Below are 21,259 nucleotides of genomic sequence, written 5' to 3' on the forward strand. Positions count from 1 at the left end.
ATGTAAACTTCTGACCCACTGGAATTGTGATACAGTGAAATAATCTGTCTAAACAGTTGTTGGAAAAATTACTTATCATGCACAAAGAAGATGTCCTAACTGACTTGCCAAAACTCTAGTTTGTTAACAAGACATTTATGGAGTGGTTGAAAAATGAGTTTTAATAACTCCAACCTAAGTGTAACATGGTAACATGACCGAATACAAACAGTGCAGCTATTCCCTCTGCAAGGCTATCAAACAAGCTAAGCGGCAGTATAGAGACAAAGTAGAATCTCAATTCAACGGCTCCGACACGAGGTATGTGGCAGGGTCTACAGTCAATCACGGACTATAAAAAGTGGCAGGGTCTACAGTCAATCACGGACTATAAAAAGAAAACCAGCCCAGTCACGGACCAGGATGTCTTGCTCCCAGGCAGACTAAATAACTTTTTTGCCCGCTTTGAGGACAATACAGTGCCACTGACACGGCCTGCAATGGAAAAATGCGGACTCTCCTTCACTGCAGCCGAGGTGAGTAAAACATTTAAACGTGTTAACCCTCGCAAGGCTGCAGGCACAGACGGCATCCCCAGCCGCGCCCTCAGAGCATGCACAGACTAGCTGGCTGGTCCAGTGTTGATCCTCAACACTGGGGCCCCACAAGGGTGCGTTCTGAGCCCTCTCCTGTACTCCCTGTTCACCCACGACTGTGTGGCCACGCGCGCCTCCAACTCAATCATCAAGTTTGTGGACTACACAAGTGGTAGGCTTGATTACCAACAACGACGAGATGGCCTACAGTAGAGGAGGTGAGGGCCCTCGGAGTGTGGTGTCAGGAAAATAACCTCACACTCAACGTCAACAAAACTAAGGAGATGATCGTGGACTTCAGGAAACAGCAGAGGGAACACCCCCCTATCCACATCAATGGAACAGTAGTGGAGAGTGTAGTAAGTTCCTCGGCATACACATCACAGACAAACTGAATTGGTCCACTCACACAGGCGGCATTGTGAAGAAGGCGCAGCAGCGCATCTTCAACCTCAGGAGGCTGAAGAAATTCGGCTTGTCACCAAAAGCACTCACAAACTTCTACAGATGCACAATCGAGAGCATCCTGTCAGGCTGTATCACCGCCTGGTACGGCAACTGCTCCGCCCTCAACCGTAAGGCTCTCCAGAGGGTCGTGAGGTCTGCACAACGCATCACCGGGGGCAAAATACCTGCCCTCCATGACACCTACACCACCCGATGTTACAGGAAGGCCATAAAGATCATCAAGGACAACAACCACCCGAGCCACTGCCTGTTCACCCCGCTATCATTCAGAAGGCGAGGTCAGTACAGGTGCATCAAAGCTGGGACCGAGAGACTGAAAAACAGCTTCTATCTTAAGGCCATCAGACTGTTAAACAGCAACCACTAACATTGAGTGGCTGCTGCCAACACACTGACTTTACTCCAGCCACTTTAATAATGGGAATTGATGGGAAATGATGTAAAATATATCACTAGCCACTTTAAACAATGCTACCTAATATAATGTTTACATACCCTACATTATTCATCTCATATGTATACGTATATACTGTACTCTATCATCTACTGCATCCTTATGTAATACATGTATCACTAGCCACTTTAACTATGCCACTTTGTTTACATACTCATCTCATATGTATATACTGTACTCGATACCATCTACTGTATCTTGCCTATGCTGCTCTGTACCATCACTCATTCATATATCTTTATGTACATATTCTTTATCCCCTTACACTTGTGTATAAGACAGTAGTTTTGGAATTGTTAGTTAGATTACTTGTTGGTTATTACTACATTGTCAGAACTGGAAGCACAAGCATTTCGCTACACTCTCATTAACATCTGCTAACCATGTGTATGTGACAAATAAAATTTGATTTGATTTGTATGTATACTTCCGACTTCAACTGTATGTATATTATTATTTTATTTTGAAATTTTCGTTGTCTTTTTCGATGTAAACTTGAACCAGATATAAGGTATTTGCCACCACTGCTGAAATAAATCCTTGTGGAAACACTGAGATACAAACTGTGTGTGTGCCTTGCAGTCAACACAGCCCATAAGACAATAAAAAAAACATACATAGGGGCCTACCTTGTGTTTGTGTGTGTACCGTATGTCCAGTGTGTTTACCTGGGTGTGTTTTAAGAGGCTGATAGTGTTATTAGGTGGTTTAGTTGGTGGTGTTAATCCTCAGATCATCCTCCATGCTCTTTCCATAATCCCCTCATCCCTCCCTCTTTATCCCCCGCTCCTTACGGATGCCGTGTGACATCATTCATCATGAACGTTTTACATGGCTGACGATGCATGCTTGGAATTAGAATTACCAGAATGGATATTCCCATTCCACTATCTATACATCTCTATATCCTTGGTTGTTGTTCTGTGGCTAAATAAAAGAATACGGGCTGTCCTCATGTCCACTTACTGTATACCTCTGTGTAGTGTGGAATGGCAGCTAAAGGAAAACAATGGCATCTTTTAACTGAACATACCTAGAATTTGTCTGTTCTTAAATGAGTCTTGCTCAAGGAAGCAGTATAGAGGAAAAAGCCATTTGGACCACGGGGGTATCGTGAGGGGATGTTGGCCCGAAGAGGTTAAAAACACGAGACGATGAGAAGTCGCTCACAAAGCCCCCTGGGGAGGAGCTGCTAAACTGTCACTGACAGCATGAGACGAGGTGATCAAAGACTTTCCGACGGAAGAGCCCAGAGAGTCACGCAGGAGACGATGAGAGAGTGTGAGGAAAACAGAAAGGAGAGGAAGGAGGGAAACAAAGCTTCTGTTCTCTCTTTTGCTCACTCTGTAGTCTCTCTCCAGTCTCCCAGTGGTGCGAGCAGCCCCAGTTTAACTCACCTACATGGAGAGAAAGAGAACAGGGGGGAGGGAGATACTGCGACACAGCGGGAGAGAGAGAAGTAGGGGAGGGGGAAAGTTTGCAGGTGTGACAGCAAGGGAAAGGAGGCGGCGTAAAGGGAGGGGAGGAGGAAGTGTGGCTGGGGAGCATCAGGCTCTGAGAGAGGGAGAGGGATGAGCAGTGAACAGGCAACGGCACGACAGAGAAAACGGAAGGCTGGGGGTTGAGGGAAAGGAAGGCACAATAGAGGGAAAAAAGTGAGCGAGGGAGAGTGACAGGGACAGAGAGCGGAGGAGGTGGGGAGGGGGGATTGGCATGGTATACGGAGCAAGCGAGGGAAGAGGAGGGAGATTTTGAATCTGTGAAGAGCGACAGATAGACGGGAGAGTGAGCTGGACAGGGAACACGCACTCGGATAGAGAGGAGGAAAGGAGAGAGGATAAACGGATATTTCAAGTTTTTGCACAAATACGATGATGGGACTGTACTATCCTTCCGTGTTGTCGGTGAGTTCCTATCTTGAAATCCCCTCTGCAAGGCTTATTCTACTGTTTCTGTTGCTGTTTTTAAAGGAACAACAATTAAATTACATAAACTAGGTTTGTCTGTTCTTTAGCTGCAGCGATTCTTAATTCAGCACAAATGCCAAGCGTTGTGTTTGACCCTTTTTACTTGAGCGGTGTGCTAGTGAGGCCATTTCATGCATGGCTTTCCACCCAATCATCAGTCAGAAGCGTCGGGAAATAGGAAATCAACACTGGAATACTGCGCTGCACTAGGAGAGGGACAGAGATGGGAGCCTTTGAAGATAGATTCTGTATTATAATATGCTTTGTGAGCTTTGCTGTACCGTATTGTCATGGCATCTGTTCTCTTGCCCTGGGCCTCTAGTGCTCACAGATATGTTCGCTGGCTACATTTGTACTCTGGCTTCTCAATTCATGCGTCGTAGCATTTATGTTTATATGCAGTACATATGGACGGGAATATTTGTTCCTGCAAATCTGGAGAACGGGGAAAGGGATGTGTACGTGTGTGAGAATAAGGATATAGGATTTGTTTAGGGTGACCGTGTAAGTACAGGCCTCGAGCCTGTACTGTCCTCGGGATCTGAGTAAGCCTCGACATGTTTGCGAATAGGAGGGAGGAGAGAGGGAATGGGGGGGGGGAGCAAATGGGGGTAAAGAAATTCTGCAGCTGTCTGTATACGTGTCCCCATATGCTCTGAGCGAAAGGGACAGGTGCCCCAAGAACAGTTGTCTCTCTCTCGCTCTTGTCTCACTCTCTGCCGGTATCTCTTTCTGTCTTGCTTTCTCTTTCTTTTCAACCACTACCCCCTCACTGTCTTATATCTCTGAGAGACTCTTTCACACACACACACACACACACACACACACACACACACACACACACACACACACACACACACAAACTTTGTTGAAGGTCGAGACTTGTGTGTGTGTGTGTGTGTGTGTCAGACTATCGTCATACCATTATATTTGAGGGATGACTGAGTGGTCCCACCATGTGTTCCACCAGTGTCTGACTGACTACCCTGGTTAGTGCTCTGCCTGCATACATGCGTTGGCCTGTACACTTCTTTCAGCAGTACCTTTTGAATCCTGCTCCCTTTACTATTTGACCTCTTTTCCCTGTGCCTTTCCCTGGGGCCCTAGCAGCTGTTATCTCAATGTTTTCCTTTAAAATATTAAGAGCCCCAGAAAGAGGGGGATGGGATGGCGAGAGGGGAAACAGGAGAATGTACATTGAAATGAAAGGTGAAAGACAGACTTTTGTCTTTGCGGGAAGGCCCATAGAAGTCATAGTTGTTCCTAAAGGATAGATTATACACAGATGGACTGATAGAGAAATGGGTAAGGGAGGTAGATGGGTGTAGACATTATAATCTAGACCGTGAGATGGGTAGCTCACTGGATAACGCTAGTTTGTATCGTGATGTAATAGAATTCTGAATCGCTGACATTGCAGTTCTGTGGATCCAAAGTTGCAATTCACTTGAAAGGGGGATTTTTTTGTTTGTTTGTGGAGAGGCACAGTAAATTATAGCCTCTGTTTTAAGGTGTGCTTTTACTACAGAGCTCTTTGTGCAAATAGGGATAGCCTAGCACTGAGAGAAGGAGAGAGGGTTGGGGAAATATTTGCAGAGCCCCACCCAAGCGTGTGCCCTAAGGCATGGGAGAGACGCCTACCTGGCTCACCACACACACACACACACACACAAACTATGGAGGTCAAAAGCTCTTGACATTCTTCAAAGGCCTACAGTACTGGTGATTTATGATTCTGCCCCCTTTCTTCAAAATGGTTTATTAGTGTTGTTGCTATGACGACCATTCATTGATCGAGGTGGGTGTGAAGTGTCACTAGGAAGTGTAACAACTTTGCACAGGCCCACATGGGCATGAAGCATACACAATGTCCTGAGCCGTGCTTCAAATGTAATAATAATGGATTATTTAATGGGTCCAGTTAACACTGCAAAACCGTTCTACTATTGGGACTATGGAAGTCGTCTTTTCCGAGGTCCATTTTGAATGTTCATTTGTGTCCACTCTATGGCAGCGCTAAACTAATATGCTTCGGAAAACTAATGATGCACTTTCCAAAGGAGGGGAGGATGTGAAATCCCAACAAGCCTTGCTCCAACCGCTCAGTGCACGGTGTGATTGACAGTACAACGGTCATCTAGGCACTAGCTTATGTACACACATGAACACGTTGGCCATGGGAAAGCCAGAGTCAGATTGGTTTTGAGCTCTCTGTGTCTTCTGAACAAGACTAACTAGTTCCATGGTCACTGACAATGTGTTGGAAGAGGAGGAACGTCATATGTAGTGTCAATAGACTCCTGTTTTGTGTGTTCACCTGTGTGTTTGTTTGTCTGGGGTCTGCGTGCGCCGTTGCATGGTTGACAAGCGGTACGGTAAAGCAATATTGACCGACAGATATTGTCAACCATCTCTGTCTTGAATGTGTACCTTTTCATAAAGAGTTGCACCAGAGCCTAACAGACCATTAATACCAGAAACAATACAGGAGAGATGACAGAGAACGTGGTGTACACGTGATAATCTGGAGCATGCATAAGACCCTACAAGGAAATGGATGTGGGGGTGGAGTGAGAGGGGCTTCATGACAAGCAGACATGTTACCCTATAAGGAGATGTGGAGTGGGAGGAGTTTACGGGGCGAGCTAATGTTCTGTTGCTATGAGGCTGCCTGGCAGCGAGGTTGACTGGGGGGGGTGGATGCAAGGGTCCCGTCTGGATTTAATGAAGCGTTAAAAAAAAAGGGTGGAGTTGAGGGGGAGGACAGGGAGAACAGCAGCAGCAGGAGGAGAGCGAGTGGGAGGGAGGAGAGTGATGGGGAGAGGGGGCGGCTTAGGAGGATGGAATTATTTAACAAGGAAGGAAGGGAAGGGTTTCTTCTACAGTTCTTTATGTTAGGAATGTATAGATAGCTGCTAAACATGCCAAGAATTTAATCAATTGTATTTTGAATTGTATACCATTAAGTTCCGTGTCTAATGTACTGACAACAGAACTGCACCTTTCAATTCCTGCATCATCTACAGTTCAGTAGTATCCATTGAATGCCACCTCCCCCCATTCTTCATACACCCCAATTCTTTAGAATTAGGCTGTAGACTTATGCCATACACCCATTAGACAAACAGGTCCCTGATAAATCATTATTCATGTCAAAAGATCTGGCCTGGTTAGCCGTGGTTATCTGCACACTGACACTGCTGCAGTCAGACAGGGCAGAGGAGTGCATTTTCTAACATGCCAGGCTCCTCAAACACACGAGCTAGCCGGCGCTAACTGACCCGAAAGTAAATCAGCTGCAGCTACTGCCTCTGAATCACAGGCTCCGCTGAACTGATGGCATAAGCTTACACAACCAGGGACACACACACACACGCGTTTACAAATGTTGTGCTGACAAGATGCGTGACACATATCTGTCTACAGGACACCCCACATCAGTGACAATATCTCTCCCTCTCCCCGTCCTGCTCTTTCTCCATCCCTCTCTCAGCCATCCCTCTCTTCGTTACGCTATGTATGTATTCAGCAGATGCTCTTATCCAGAGAGAATGACAAAGCAACTTAGTCTAAATCTTATAACAAGGCGATCCTGACAGACCAGGAGACCATTCCAGTTGATGCCCACAGGGCTCTGGTCAAAATAAGTGCACTATACAGGGAACAGGGCTCCATTTGGGAGATACCCATGGTGTGCAGTATCAGGCCTGTGTGGAAAATGGAACATGAATATTCTATTTGAAAGGTCATGCAGAGTCGTTCAGCTAAAATGGAAGGCTCAAGGTTGCTCTATTTTTCTGTGTTTCGGTTTGGCAGAATTGAAAAACAAAGCAAGGAAATAGAATGGGATATTATTTGCCAATATTTTAGCTTCAAGGCTTTTTCCAAGTCTACATAGAACAACCCACAGTTAGAAGCATGTACAGTGGGAAAGGGGCTTGGGGGTTGCCCTGTTTTTAAAAGTTTATTTTTCTGTTCTATAAGAATCAAAATGACCCAGGCTTGCCCAGCGACCCCAGCTTGTCACAGGTGCAAAGCAGCGAAAGGTCAGGCACTTAAACAGATGGCACACACACACACTGTCCTAACACTCCCTCAGGGACTCTGGATGTATTGTACCACACAGCAGGGAAATGCTTCACCCCATCACACACAGAGACACACACACACAGACAGACAGACGTTGTGTTTTAGATAACACAGCAGTATTGCTATATCAACTGATGCCTGTCATTATCTATAGACAACGTCACAAAAACTATCAGAGTTAGCTAGCAACAATGACAAGAAGCTGACACGGAGTTTTCTTGTTATTGATTTGACATTGAAGTCATTCAGCAGACGCTCTTATCGAGAGCGACTAACAGTAGTGGGCGCATACATTTTCATACTGGTCCCCCGTGGGAATCGAACCCACAACCCTGGCGTTGCAAGCTCCATGCTCTACTAACTGAGCCACATGGGACCGCGGGCTGTGATATCATGTCTCGTTTTGACTCATTTCATGTGAATGCTAATATGGCAAAACATTTGCTAGCTAGCTAACCTACAACTAACAATGTATTTGAGAGACAACGAACTCATTGTGCAAATGTATTTGTTTTCAATAAACATTTGGAGACTATATGTAGTTGTCAGCAATCTAAGCCAACCCCGTTTCTAGCAGTCTGATATAGTAAATGAATGAAACACTTGAATCTAGTATTTCATGCATCAGTAGCAGGACTTTCCTGTCAGTCTTCACCTCTCCTGTCCTTTCCTTCTCCATATCCCATCCCCCTTTCCTCTCCTCTTGCCTCTCCGTCATCTCTTTCAGCACTCACCATTTCCATTTAGGGTAGCGATGCCCCTCTGCCAATAAGCTAGGAATGCACTGTAGTGTGTGTGTGTGTGTGTGTGTTTTGAGAGTATTTCGGGTAGTTGTGGGCATTAGATTATAGCACAGCCGTTATCCAACAGTCAGCCTTTGAGTGTTTAGGCTTGTGGGCGTTTGCGTGTCCGAGTTAGTGTGTCTTATCTGTTTGTGTCTGTGTGTGGGCGTCAACATCTATTGTGCTGCTTCTTTGTGTGGATGCTGCTGACCCCCTCAATAATAGATGGGCCTGTAGTGAATATTTAATGGACAACAGCACACACACACACCGGGGGGATGGAAATATAATATCCGTGCCTGTAAGCCTTTTAAACTGAACCTCTTGGGAAAGTGGTCTTACCCCTAGTGATGTTCTCTCCGGCTCTCTGTCGGTAAAGGAATACGGTGGAGTATAGCCAGCCAGTTACTTAAGACCACTCACCTCTCTCTTCCTCCTCTCTCGCTCTCTCGCTCTCTCCCTCTCTCTCTCCCACCCTCAGGGCTCTCAGGATTCAGCAGGTGCTCAAGAGGGTCTCGTCCCCCCATCCTTCTCCGCCTTCCCCCCTCCTCCCCCTCCGCCCCCCCAGAACGGCTTGGCCCTGGAGTACGGGGCCAGTCTGTACGCCGCAGGGGCCATCCAGGGGTCGGTGGAGGCCGGACAGGCAGGCCTTAACACCCCGACAAGTGTCCCAAACAGCTTAACCACCCACGTGAGTTTTTCTTATTTGCACAAACTTTACAAGCAAGTTTGTTTCACGCTGTGAATGAGGGAGTAAGTGTCTATTAAATCCCCACTTTCTCTCTCCTTCTCTGTGCCTCTTTCTCTGTCTGCCTCTCACTCTTTCTTATTCTTTCTTTCTTTCTTTCACGCTTTCTTTCTCACAGCAGTCAGATGTGTCGTCACAGATTGATACCCAGTTGGTGTGTACAGGAGGTGGTGGTGGCGGGGGGTCCGTAGGGGACGACTCAGAGAAGGGGACCCCCAAACGCCTCCACGTCTCCAACATTCCCTTCCGCTTCAGAGACCCTGACCTCCGGCAGATGTTTGGGGTACGAGACTAGGAATATTGTCCTTTTCCCCCATCCACAACCATGACATTCTAGATTAGTTAGTGATTAAAGGAGCAATCTGTGATTGCTACATCCATTTTAGGACTTTTGAATGAGTGTTTTAGTAAAGCTTCCTTAACATGGAGCAGGAAAAAGTGCCTCTCTTAATTCTCTGCTCTAAGAGGAATAGAACTGATCATTAAAAAGTTCAGCATGATTTCTGCTAGTTTATATGTCCGGTACAATACTGACGCCTTGTGTTCAATTTTTGTATTTAATTTTCAATGCAGTAGTTTACAGTGCCATGCTTATTGATGCTGCCCCCCCCCCCCCCCCTCGCATTTTTTTTCTACAGCAATTTGGAAAGATCCTCGACGTAGAGATCATATTCAACGAGAGAGGATCAAAGGTATGACATGTACACATCAAAATACCAAACCTGTTCATTTTAAGTTACATTACATAACACTCTGCACAGAATAGACGCAGCTTACGCGTATTTCTTCACATCCCTTATCCTTCTCTTATATTCCAACCCTCTTGTTTTCTCTCCATCCCCTTCTGTTTCCATCCTCAACCCCATTCCCCCTCTAGGGTTTTGGCTTTGTGACGTTTGAGACGAGCGCAGACGCTGAGAAGGCCAGAGCCGCTCTCCACGGGACTCTGGTGGAAGGACGCAAGGTTGAGGTAATTTACCCCTCCAAGAACGGTGGCCATTTTGATTTTTGTCTTTGTCCCCATGTTCAGCAGTGAAATTATGTCCGGTTGGCTTAGTATGCTCCTCCATCTCCAGTTGAACTGTCTCAAATGGTTTCGAGGAGTCTGTTTGTGTTTAGTGTTATAATAACCCCCTTCCAGCATGGTGCGGTGGTGCCTCACAGAAAGATTGATGCGCACGATGTCTTGGTTTTACATTACTTCCTGTTTCGCGCACTGTCCATTTGCACGTTTTGATCTTCAGCTTTATGGGTCTGCCTGTAATGCAAAGCATGCTGGGTGGTTTGGCAACAAAATGGTCTGGGAACAGTGTTTTCCCGTGACACCTTTACACACTGTGCCTCTGGATGCTGCTTAAGACACAGCATGCGAGAGGGCGTGTCTTGTTTTCTCTGCTGCACCCCTTTATATCCATCATCACCATCACTTCCACGATCAGAATCCGGGCTTTATTGGTGTTCACTGTTTTAGAGGGGACGTTCTCCCTCTCCTCTCTTCCTTATTTTCTTCTTCTGGAAAACAACCAACCATGCTTGCTTGTGTTTGTGAGAGATTCTCTTGCATGGGCTACCAATCGTGTTTCAGAAGACCGGTCAGGTGATGTGACATATGAGATTCCCGCCTTTTCTTTCCCCTACATTCCGATACCCGTGTGCTTGATTGTGAGTCAGTGCACAGTATTGAAGTAATTTTGATTACGTTGCTGTATGTTGACATTGCTGCATGCATTAGGTGTTGGTAGGTATTGGTATGAGACTGCCCTGGGGGAGTGTGGTGAAGTGTTTGATCTGCTGCTTATAGATTCACTGGTGATTTTGGGGGTCTATATATCACTCATTAAATAAAGGCCACCTGCACCTCATACCCTCACTTGCATCCCCCTTTTCCAAGAGTAATACCTGGTGTAATGGGAATGAGTTCTTCTGCGATGCCTCTGTTTTTCTTTGTCAGCATGACTTGGAAGATCTCGGAAGGACAACACCTCATGCTCTGCCATCGCTTTGGCTCTTGGTTTTCGATTCGTTTTGAGCTCGTCTGCATGCTCTCAACCGTTATGCACTCCTCTATTGTGTGAATGTGGGCCTAAACGTGTGGGTGAGAAAGAGAAATACGGGGGAAGAGGGGGAGAGAGAGAGCGATGGAGAGAGTGAAGAGTGACGATGATACGGCTGTCTTCCTCCCTCTTTCCCCCCTGTTCTGTTCTGCTCCATCTCTTTCTCCACTCTTTCTCTATCTTCATGCCGGTCGGTCTGTCTATCCTTGTTTGTCTCTCTCCCCGTATATCAACCTGTGTTTGTTTGTGACCCTCAACACCTGTCCATATTAGACTTGGGCGGTATCCAGATTTTCATACCGTCCTATCTGCCATCCCAGGATTTACGGTATTACCGGCATAGCCCACAAGGGGCACTAAAAACCACAAGAAAAAGCCAGTTGGGCGTCTATTACTAGAATGCTAACAACAAACTATTTGCAAAGACCGGCAAATCCAGCTCATCATAGCTAGTAGCTACCGAATGTCATTTTTGTTGCGTCTGGACTGGTACAAGCGAAGGTGAACGAGAGAAATTGTACACATGAACAAAGTTGTGATGCTTTTCTGAAAGAAGATCCAGCAGAGGTGAGAAGAACGGAGGAAAAAATCCAATTAGTAAGGAAGCACAGGGGGAAAATGGCAGTTAACTAAGAGCCATTTGACTTCTCACACACGGCAGAAAACCGTGATAAGATATCTGATGGCAAACATTTCGTAGTGATTTGTATGAGTGTAACTTCATCGCCTCGTGCGGCGCACAACAGTGACTGGCCGATAGATATACAACGCTATGGTCTCACCAGCTCCCGGCGTCTCCTGTTTTGCCATTTGCCATAGAGGTGGGACCAAGTCATTGTTATACAAGTCACAAGTAAGTCTCAAGTCTTGGCGCCCAACTCCCAAGTCGAGACAGGCAAGTCCGATTCAAGTCTCAAGTCCTAAACAAGTCCTAATGTGCTCACATCAAATGTAATACCATTTCATATTTTTAACAAGAGTAATAGTTAGTATATTACATTTACGCAAATCATGAATGCTTTAAAAAAATAACTATTTATTACTTTCTAAATAAACGTTATATTCCCATGGAAATACACGCGCCCCCCCTATAGTGATCGCTATCGGGCGATGTAGGCTTGCACACAATCACCCAACCTTGTTTTAGGAACATCAGCCAGGATTTAGGCTACCAACTGCCTAGCCAGTTGTAGCTCAATCTTGGGTGCAATGATCATGTTCCCGTACTGACTGACTGTGTGGAGGCTCATTGATTTAACGTTACGCTACCCTACATGATACACTAGTAAAGTAATAAATGTATAGCTGTCGGCTATATTAGCCACTACTTACGTTCTTTGTGCAGCTTCAAATGTCGAACAAAGTTGGAAATTGTTGCGCCTCCATCTGTAATTTTCTTCCCGCATGTTTTGCAAGTTACAATCCGTTTTTTGTTGATACAGCATCTTAATATCTGAAAATAATAATTTGGGGTATCATCTCTCCAAGGGCTCCATCTGAATTCACGCGGCGACATTCCTCTGCACTGCTGTGCACAACTCTTTCTCAGCTGGCATAATTTGATTGGCTGCTGTCCGATTCAAACTGTAATCCGTTAAATGAAGAGTTGATGCGCTGCACATCTATTTTTTTAATAGCATTATTTTTTATATTTGGGCTTGGGGAGGGTGTCAGGTCGAGTCATAAGGCTCAAGTCCAAGTCAAGACAAGAGTCATTGGTGTTGAAGTCAAAGTCGAGTTGCAACTCGAATCCAATCCACCTCTGCCATTTACAAACAAACACTTGACTGGCTCAACTGTTCTAGGGAACTGCGGTAACTTCAGAATGTAAGACCGGTGAAATGAAGAACGCAATCTGCTTTAACGCTGAACATATTGCACAAGTTGACTGCAGGTATTAACTTAATAAGTTACTACACATAGTAAAATTTATTGAAAAACCATCCTGTGGCTTTTCCAAATACACTAGTATACGCTATAAATGGTATACTGCCCAAGCCAAGTCGATATACCCCTCTCTCAGTCTGTCCATTCTCCTTTTTAAGTGTACTCCAATACAGTATTTTGTTATGTGCAGTGTTAGTTTTTTTTACAAAAAAGAAAGTTATTATCTATTACTTCTTTCAACATTAATGAATTACTTTACTTATTACTTCCTGGGAAAAGTAATTAGTTACACTAATCGTTATTACCTTTGTTACACCCCAAAACGTTACGCTTCCTCACTCAATGTAAATAATGTCAATGTTACCCTACGTAGGCCTATGCACCAACACAATTAGCCTAATAATGACCGACACAATATCTACTGAGGATAAGGGCAGCATTTCCTCTTACTACATACCCAGCTACATGCTGGTTCAGCTCTCCCTGGGCCACAGCTTGTCCTCTTGAACCATTAAGATGAGGTAGGCCCACAGACATCTTCAGCAGCAGGGTCAGGTGTTTCTCACCTGGGCAGAGTTGACATTTTACTGTGTTGTTCTTGTCATCTTGTCCTACCAAATTAAAGTAATGGGAGTACTTCCACGCTGGGAAAGTACGTGTTTTAGACACTTCTGCCATTTTCCCATCGTCCTCACTTAAACAGTCAGTAGTAGTGTGTGCATGCATAAACAGGAACCTGGTGAGAGGACTTTAAAAAAAAATGTTATATATATTGCGCCAACAGAGGGAATAATAATCTCACACATTAATTTGGATCAATAAGTGTAATAGGAAGGGAATGATAACAAAAATAACTAATATTATTACTGCAATTTGAACAGTAACTCTGATATATTACTCGTTACCACAAAAAGTATTATTACTGTAGCACGTTACTCAATAAGACGTTAGCCCCAACACTGGCTATGTGTTGAAAAGTTCAGTGACTTCTCCCTGACCCATAGGCTTCTAGATTGATCCCTCAACTGTCCCCCTCTGTCTCCCATATGTGTATGGCTGTATCTGCTCATATGTATTGGGTATTTGTAGTAGTTACATCAATAGAGGTCCGTTTTATGTCAAAAGGTGACCAATCACCCGTGACATCACTTCATGACATCACTTCCTCTGTGTACCTCAGGGTGGGGGTGGTTGCTTTTCATCACCTCATTGGTTGTTTTTGTTTTGGTTAATTTCTTATTATATTTTCTCTATTTCCCCCTGATGATTTCTGTGTTGTTGTCAGTCTCCACGGTAACCGCTCGCGTGTCCTCACACCGTTTCCCCAGCAATGGTAAGTTGTGTACACATGGCATCATTTTTGAATGACCCCCCCATCCCCCTTCCGCCAAATAAAGATAGTGCACCCTACACACACAAAAAAATACAATAAAAGTGTCCATGACCCGGCAGGGTTTGATCGAAAGGATCTGATTGGCTAATCCTGTGATTGATTGTGGCGCTGCCGAATAAAATGCTGATTAGAAAAACCAATGGCATTTGGACCGCATGGCCTTCCAGACTCTCTCTGTAACATTAAGATAACCTGATATAAAACGCATCTGCACGCGCAACTGACTACCACTTTATTCATTAATTCCATTCACCACTCTAACTGCATTCAAACATTAATTCTAGAGCTATTTACTTCCTGCATGGTTGACTATCTCTTGTCGTCTGTATCATATAGTGCCACTGTCATCTCTATGTTATGTATTAGCTACCTTTCTTTAGTGAATACCAAACGGTAGATTGCTTTGATTCAACAGCATTTTGTTTGGTACACTAGTAGTGGGTTGGCATGATAAAGCATGAATGCGTTGTTGTAGAAGTCAGTCTTGGTAACTAGACAGTAGGTTTTGTGCGATGGCTTTAGTTGTCGATGTAGAAGGGCAAAGTAGTCTATTCTTCACATTAAAACGAAGGTAAAATGACACTTTGTACAAGCTAAGTATATCCAACTGATATAGATTATATGAAATACTTCAAACTAGTTACCAATGGAGACCACCACGAGAGAGAAGATCATCTTGAAACCATCATCAGTATCACATCTGACTCTCAATAGGATTGTATTTAATTGGATTATATGCCCAGACTCTTTTATTTCGTCCACGAGGAGTTTCTTTTTAAAAATGTCGAGCAATGGTTTGGTTTTGGATGGTGTGTTATATGGGTGTCTGCTTCTAGTTATTTGTCATGCGACACTGAATTGCAATGCCTGACAGTGTTTCACGGTCATGGTTTGATTTGGTTTTTTGAGGAATGACATTTTGCATCCCCCCATCCTCTATCTCTTTATTCTGTCCTCTCTCTCTGTCTCATCCCTCTCTATCCCAGCTCATGTATTGGATCTTATATGTAGGCAAATGGTTAGACGTTTTTTCTTTTGTTTTGATTAGTTTGTTCCGCATCTTGGTATTTGTTTTTTTTGTTCATGAGAAATAATTTTCTCTCTCTCTTTACCTCTCATCATTTATGTGATCCCGTGTCTTTTAATGTGGACTGGCTATTCTTCCTGCATCCCGCTCTCTCTTCTCCCCCTCTCTCTCTCTCTGTATGATGTGTGTGACTTGATTGGGAGGGCTGCCAGAATGTTTTGATTGGTCTATATATACTGCATCTGATGCTTGCTGATTGGCTGGTTTGGCTCACCTTCTGGTCATGTGATGCGCTCTTGATTGACTGGCTGCGTGTAATCTGTGTGTGACCTGTTCAAGTGATGAAACGTTTTGCATCGTGTTCAACAGAAGCTTACTTCACCCTCTTTTCCCTCTCTTTAAAGGTAGCAATGCCTGGAATGGTCTTGGATTTTTTTGAATGCCTTAATCTGAAATGTTTTATTTAAATTTTTGTTCAGTCTGTGTGAGTGTGTCAATGGTTAAATTATTGTGAATTCTCACACGTTCCTAGTTTTTTTTTATCCTTCAAAAGAATGCATGGATCAATCAATTACCGTCACGTTACATCAGAAAAATGAACCTCTTATCCAAGTTTAGACACTACTGTCACTTTTTCAATTCATACGACTCACAGTAGCAGATAAATATTGACAAGTACAAACAGTGTTTTTTTACTAATCTGAATTTATTTGCGTTAGTTACATATGTATTAATAATATGAGTTAGTAAAGTCATAGCCAGTTCTAAGTGTATTAACACACTCATATTTCAAATATCTAAGGCCTATTTGTTCTGGTAGTACTGAAGGTTATGTTGGTGCCTGTACTGTGTGGTTTGGGCATAGAAAAAGAATGAATAGAACGGATGTCACCATTAAAGCCAGCGATGGCATAATGGGTGGTCTGTCGGCCATTGCGTGTGTACCCATAAGACCAAAGCAGTAAGTAAAAGAAGGAAGTGTACCCATCAATCTGTGTTGTGATTTTAAAAAACTGACATTACAAAAAATACAGTACATTGCATGAGCCACATCACAATTTATTTGAATGAACAGTCTACACTATCATGGAAACTATTACTTCACAGTACCAGATATTGTGAGTGTACCCTTGAGTTTAACAGTCAGTTTTCCAGGGTTAGAGGTTCCACGCCTGTTCTATTCATTCTGTTTCTATGGTTTTGGATATACAGGAGGATGTTTGTGCATGTTGTTTGTGCATGGAGCAGGCAAGGGTGTTTGTCCCTCAGGTCCGGTGTGACCCCTCGTCGTGTTGTCTTGACCTCTGACCTCTCTCTGACACCCAGGTCAACAACGCCACAGCCAGGGTGATGACCAATAAGAAAATGGTCACCCCATATTCTAATGGAGGAGAGGGGCTCGCCACTCTACCTTATGGTAAAGATAATATTGCTGGTTAAAACTGCTGAATATGACCAACACATTAGTAGCAATGTAGTTGCATGTGATTACATCAGTGTGATTGCATAGTATGTTTAACTTGTTGAGTTATAGATGTTGAGTGTTACTCATATTTCTTATCCTCTTTTTCCTCAAATGTACATTAGGGCTACTAAATGCCCACTCCCCCACAGCCGGGTGGAAGTTGAGTCCAATGGTTGGAGCCATGTACAGTCCAGAGCTCTATACAGGTGAGATGCTAATAACATTGTTAGACTAATTTCATCAACACAGCTGATGCTAACATTGTTAGCTTAAGTCTTCATTTCATCAGTATAGGTGAGATGCTAACATTGCTAGCTTAAGTCTTCATTTCATCAGTATAGGTGAGATGCTAACATTGTTAGCTTAAGTCTTCATTTCATCAGTATAGGTGAGATGCTAACATTGTTAGCTTAAGTCTTCATTTCATCAGTATAGGTGAGATGCTAACATTGTTAGCTTAGTGTCTAAGGAAAGTATTCAGACCTTGACTTTCTCCACATTTTGTTACATTGCTTTTTAAATTATCCAGCAATCTACGCACAATACCCCATAATAACATCACAATACCCCATAATATCAAAGGCAAACAGGTTGTTAGAAATTTCTGCAAATGTATTAAAAATTAAATAAGTATTCAGACCCTTTGCTATGAGACTCAAAATTGAGCTGCGGTGCATGCTGTTTCCATTGATCATCTTAGAGATGTTTCTACAACTTGATTGGAGTCCACCTGTGGCAATTTCAATTGATTGGACATTATTTGGAAAGGCACCCATCTGTCTGTATAAGGTCCCACAGTTGACTGTGCATGTCAGAGAAAAAACCAAACCATGAGGTTGACGCAATTGTCCGTAGAGCTCCGAGACAGGATTGTGTCGAGGCACAGATCAGGGGAATGGTACGAAAAAATGTCTGCAGCAATGAATGTCTCCAAGAACACAGTGGCCTCCATCATTCTTAAATGGAAGAAGTTTGAACCTCCAAGACTCTTCCTATAGCTGGCCGTCCGGCCAAACGGAGAAATCGGGGGAGAAAGGCCTTGGTCAGGGAGGTGACCAAGAACCCGATGGTCACTCTGAGAGAGCTCTAGAGTTCCTCTGTGGAGATGGGAGAACCTTCCAGAAGGACAACCATCTCTGCAGCACTCCACCAATCAGGCCTTTATGGTAGAGTGGCCAGACAGAAGACACTCTTCAGTAAAAGGCACATGGCAGCCCTCTTGGAGTTTTCCAAAAGGCACCCAAAGACTCTCAGACCCTGAGAAACAAGATTCTCTGGTCTGATGAAACAAAGATTGAACCCTTTGGCCTGAATGCCAAACATCACGTCTGAAGGAAACCTGGCACCATCCCTACGGTGAAGCATGGTGGTGGCATCATGCTGTGGGGATGTTTTTCAGTAGCAGGGACTGGCAGACCAGTCAGGATCGAGGGAAAGATGAACGGCGCAAAGTACAGAGAGATCCTTGATGAAAACCTGATCCAGAGCGCTCAGGACAGCCAAGACAACGTAGGATTGGCTTTGGGACACGTCTCTGAATGTCCTTGAGTGGCCCGGCCAGAGCCCGGACTTGGGCCCAATCGAACATCTCTGGAGAGACCTGAAAATTGCTGTGTAGCAATGCTCCCCATCCAACCTGACAGAGCTTGAGAGCATCTGCAGAGAAGAATAGGAAAAACTCCCCAAATACAGGTGTGCCAAGCTTGTGGGATCGTACCCAAGTAGACTTGATGCTGTCATCACCGCCAAAGGTGCTTCAGCAGAGCACTGAATAAAGGGTCTGAATACGTATGGAAATGTCATATATCAGCAAATGAACCTGTTTTTGCTTTGTCATTATTGGGTATTGTGTGTAGATTGATGAGGGAGAAAAAAACAATTTAATCAATTTTAGAATAAGGCTGTAACTCAAGGGGTCTGAATACTTTCCGAAGGCACTGTAAATTCTCATTTCATCAGTATAGGTGAGCTGCTAACATTGTTAGCTTAAATCCTCATTTCATCAATATAGGTGACATGCTAACATTGTTAGCTTAAGTCCTCATTTCATCAGAATAGGAGATTGGTGAAATGTTGATATGACTAGCTTTATCCTGTATGTATTCCTTTATATTAGGACACTTCACCCCACAAAGGATCTCCATCATAATCAAAATAGCCCATTTCCCTTTTCTGTAGACTGTTTGTTATTTTCGGTAGACTGTTTGTTATTTTCGGTAGACTGTTTGTTATTTTCGGTAGACTGTTTGTTATTTTCGGTAGACTGTTTGTTATTTTCGGTAGACTGTTTGTTATTTTCGGTAGACTGTTTGTTATTTTCGGTAGACTGTTTGTTATTTTCGGTAGACTGTTTGTTATTTTCGGTAGACTGTTTGTTATTTTCGGTAGACTGTTTGTTATTTTCGGTAGGCTGTTCTTTTGTGTAGACTAACTCTTTGTTCTTTTTTGCCTCTCTCTGATTTCTCTGGCCTGTCTCTCTCAGTCCCTGGCTTCCCGTACCCTGCGGCGGCTGCACAGGCTGCCACAGCGGCGGCGACCTTTAGGGGCGCCCACCTCCGGGGTCGTGGCCGGCCGGTCTACGGTGCTGTCAGGGCAGCCCTACCCCAGCAAGCTATACCTACATACCCAGGGTAGGTGTTACTCAATAAAACACACACACACACACACACTTTTACTGCATGGTGTGATATAACAAATACACTTAATTGCGTTAGTTTGGTGCTGCACTGAAATATCATTTCTCTGTCTGAACATGAGATAATATTGAGGTCTACTGCGCAGTGGTCACAATCACTCCAATATGACTTGTAAAAGGGCTACGTTTGGCCAAACAAGAGAAGTGGTATTTTATCTCGCATGTTGCACGTGTGTGTATATTAATCACCCACCCCTGTTCTCTCCTCTCTTTTACGCCCTCTTCTTTATTCTGCTCCTCCTCACAACTTGTATTTCCTTCCACTCCTCAATCACCATCCACCACTTCTCTTCTATCCATCGCTCTCTTTCTGGTCTTTCCTCTCCCCCTCTCTCTCTCTCTCTCAGTGTGATGTATCAGGAAGGGTTTTACGGTGCAGCAGACCTCTATGTAAGTATACCTCTCTCCTTCACTCTTTCTCTCTCATTCTCTCCTTTCCCCTCCCTCCGTCGGAGTGTGTGAGCGTGTGTGCATGGACCAAATCCTCAGAGCTGTGTATATGTGGGTGATGTAGTAAACTTTACAATTGAACACACGTTTTTTTTTTTTTTTAATCGTTTTATTCAGTCAATTATTTTAATTAGGCAGATCAATAACAGCTGTTACACACACACTGCACACATTTTGTTCTTGATGAATCACATTGCTATATGAAGCGGTGCATGCCATGTGCAATGTCCAATCTGCCAGGATCTATACTACACGCCCTCATAGTTCTATACATTCATGAATAGACTGCTCTATGCATCGTTTGCCTGCGTGTGGACTGTGATTGTGTGTGGTACCAGCTTGACCATAGCTGTTCTCTGTTCTCTCTGTAGAATAGTGTTTCAGGACATTAGTGGCAGATTGCCCCAGGTAGGGTCCCATCGTCACGTCACTGTGTGATCAGCCAGTGTGCATCCATCCTATTACTATGCGTTCCACTGACTGACTGACTGCTACTGCTGCTACTGGTGTTTTATTGACCATCCCAGATTGAAATGCCTCTTTATTTCTGTTTCTATTACTAACTCACTGGATTCTGACATGGGTGGAGTTGCAGAACGGGGGAGAAAGGGAATCGTTATAACACGAATGACAATATTACCTTCTAAAGGAATTAGACATAACATGATGGACATTTTAAAGTTTTGTTCAGTTAAAAAAAAAAAAAATAGTACAATAAATCAAATACACAGATGAAAACAAACTATGATTTTGCCATGATTCTTATGCAGTCTTTATAACGGCCACCCTTAGATAAGCCAAAATGAAAGGTACACTTTGCCAGTAATGGCTGACATGGTTTCTGAAAGTTGAGGCTGAGTAGCTTAAAAGACATCTCACAGAGGATCTCCAGGATCTGAGGATCAACACAGGTCCACAGACTCTCAGGGACATGGATCTTCATCTTAATGAGTCGTTCTGACCCCTTCCTGGTATCTCCCTATATCTGTTCCACCTGTGGCATGCTAACTGAATCAATGTTGGCATGCAGACACACTTATACCTCTCTTCCCCATTCTCCTCCTCTCTTCTCCTCTCTCTGTATCCTCCTCCCATCTCCCCCCCCCCCACCCCAGCAGATGTGTGTGTTACTGAATACTGGGACTTGGTCCTGTACTGATCTATAGGTTAGAATGCAGTGGTGTGTTGCCAAGGAGACGGCCTCC

At 44.1% G+C, this 21,259-nt stretch overlaps 1 protein-coding gene across 5 annotated transcripts in view; it reads left to right on the forward strand.

Annotated features, from left to right (window-relative positions):
- The window catches only part of LOC135536347 (RNA binding protein fox-1 homolog 2-like), a 34,331-nt gene that overhangs the window by 8,802 nt on the left and 4,270 nt on the right, over window positions 1-21,259 (forward strand). The window contains exons 1-10 of one of the 5 annotated variants that reach the window (XM_064962718.1): window positions 3,066-3,269; window positions 3,310-3,401; window positions 8,817-9,026; window positions 9,202-9,366; window positions 9,722-9,775; window positions 9,961-10,053; window positions 16,771-16,861; window positions 17,032-17,114; window positions 19,367-19,539; window positions 19,952-19,994. In XM_064962718.1, coding sequence (XP_064818790.1) covers window positions 3,369-3,401; window positions 8,817-9,026; window positions 9,202-9,366; window positions 9,722-9,775; window positions 9,961-10,053; window positions 16,771-16,861; window positions 17,032-17,114; window positions 19,367-19,539; window positions 19,952-19,994 — 945 coding nt within the window. In that variant the 5' untranslated portion in view covers window positions 3,066-3,269; window positions 3,310-3,368. Of the gene's footprint in view, window positions 1-3,065; window positions 3,402-8,816; window positions 9,027-9,201; window positions 9,367-9,721; window positions 9,776-9,960; window positions 10,054-16,770; window positions 16,862-17,031; window positions 17,116-19,366; window positions 19,540-19,951; window positions 19,995-20,425; window positions 20,463-21,259 lie in introns of those variants that run through there. The other 4 variants (XM_064962706.1, XM_064962711.1, XM_064962699.1 and 1 more) reach the window with 4 other exon arrangements.

The sequence above is a fragment of the Oncorhynchus masou genome, chromosome 5 (genome assembly GCF_036934945.1).
Source record: "Oncorhynchus masou masou isolate Uvic2021 chromosome 5, UVic_Omas_1.1, whole genome shotgun sequence".
NCBI lineage: Eukaryota > Metazoa > Chordata > Actinopteri > Salmoniformes > Salmonidae > Oncorhynchus > Oncorhynchus masou.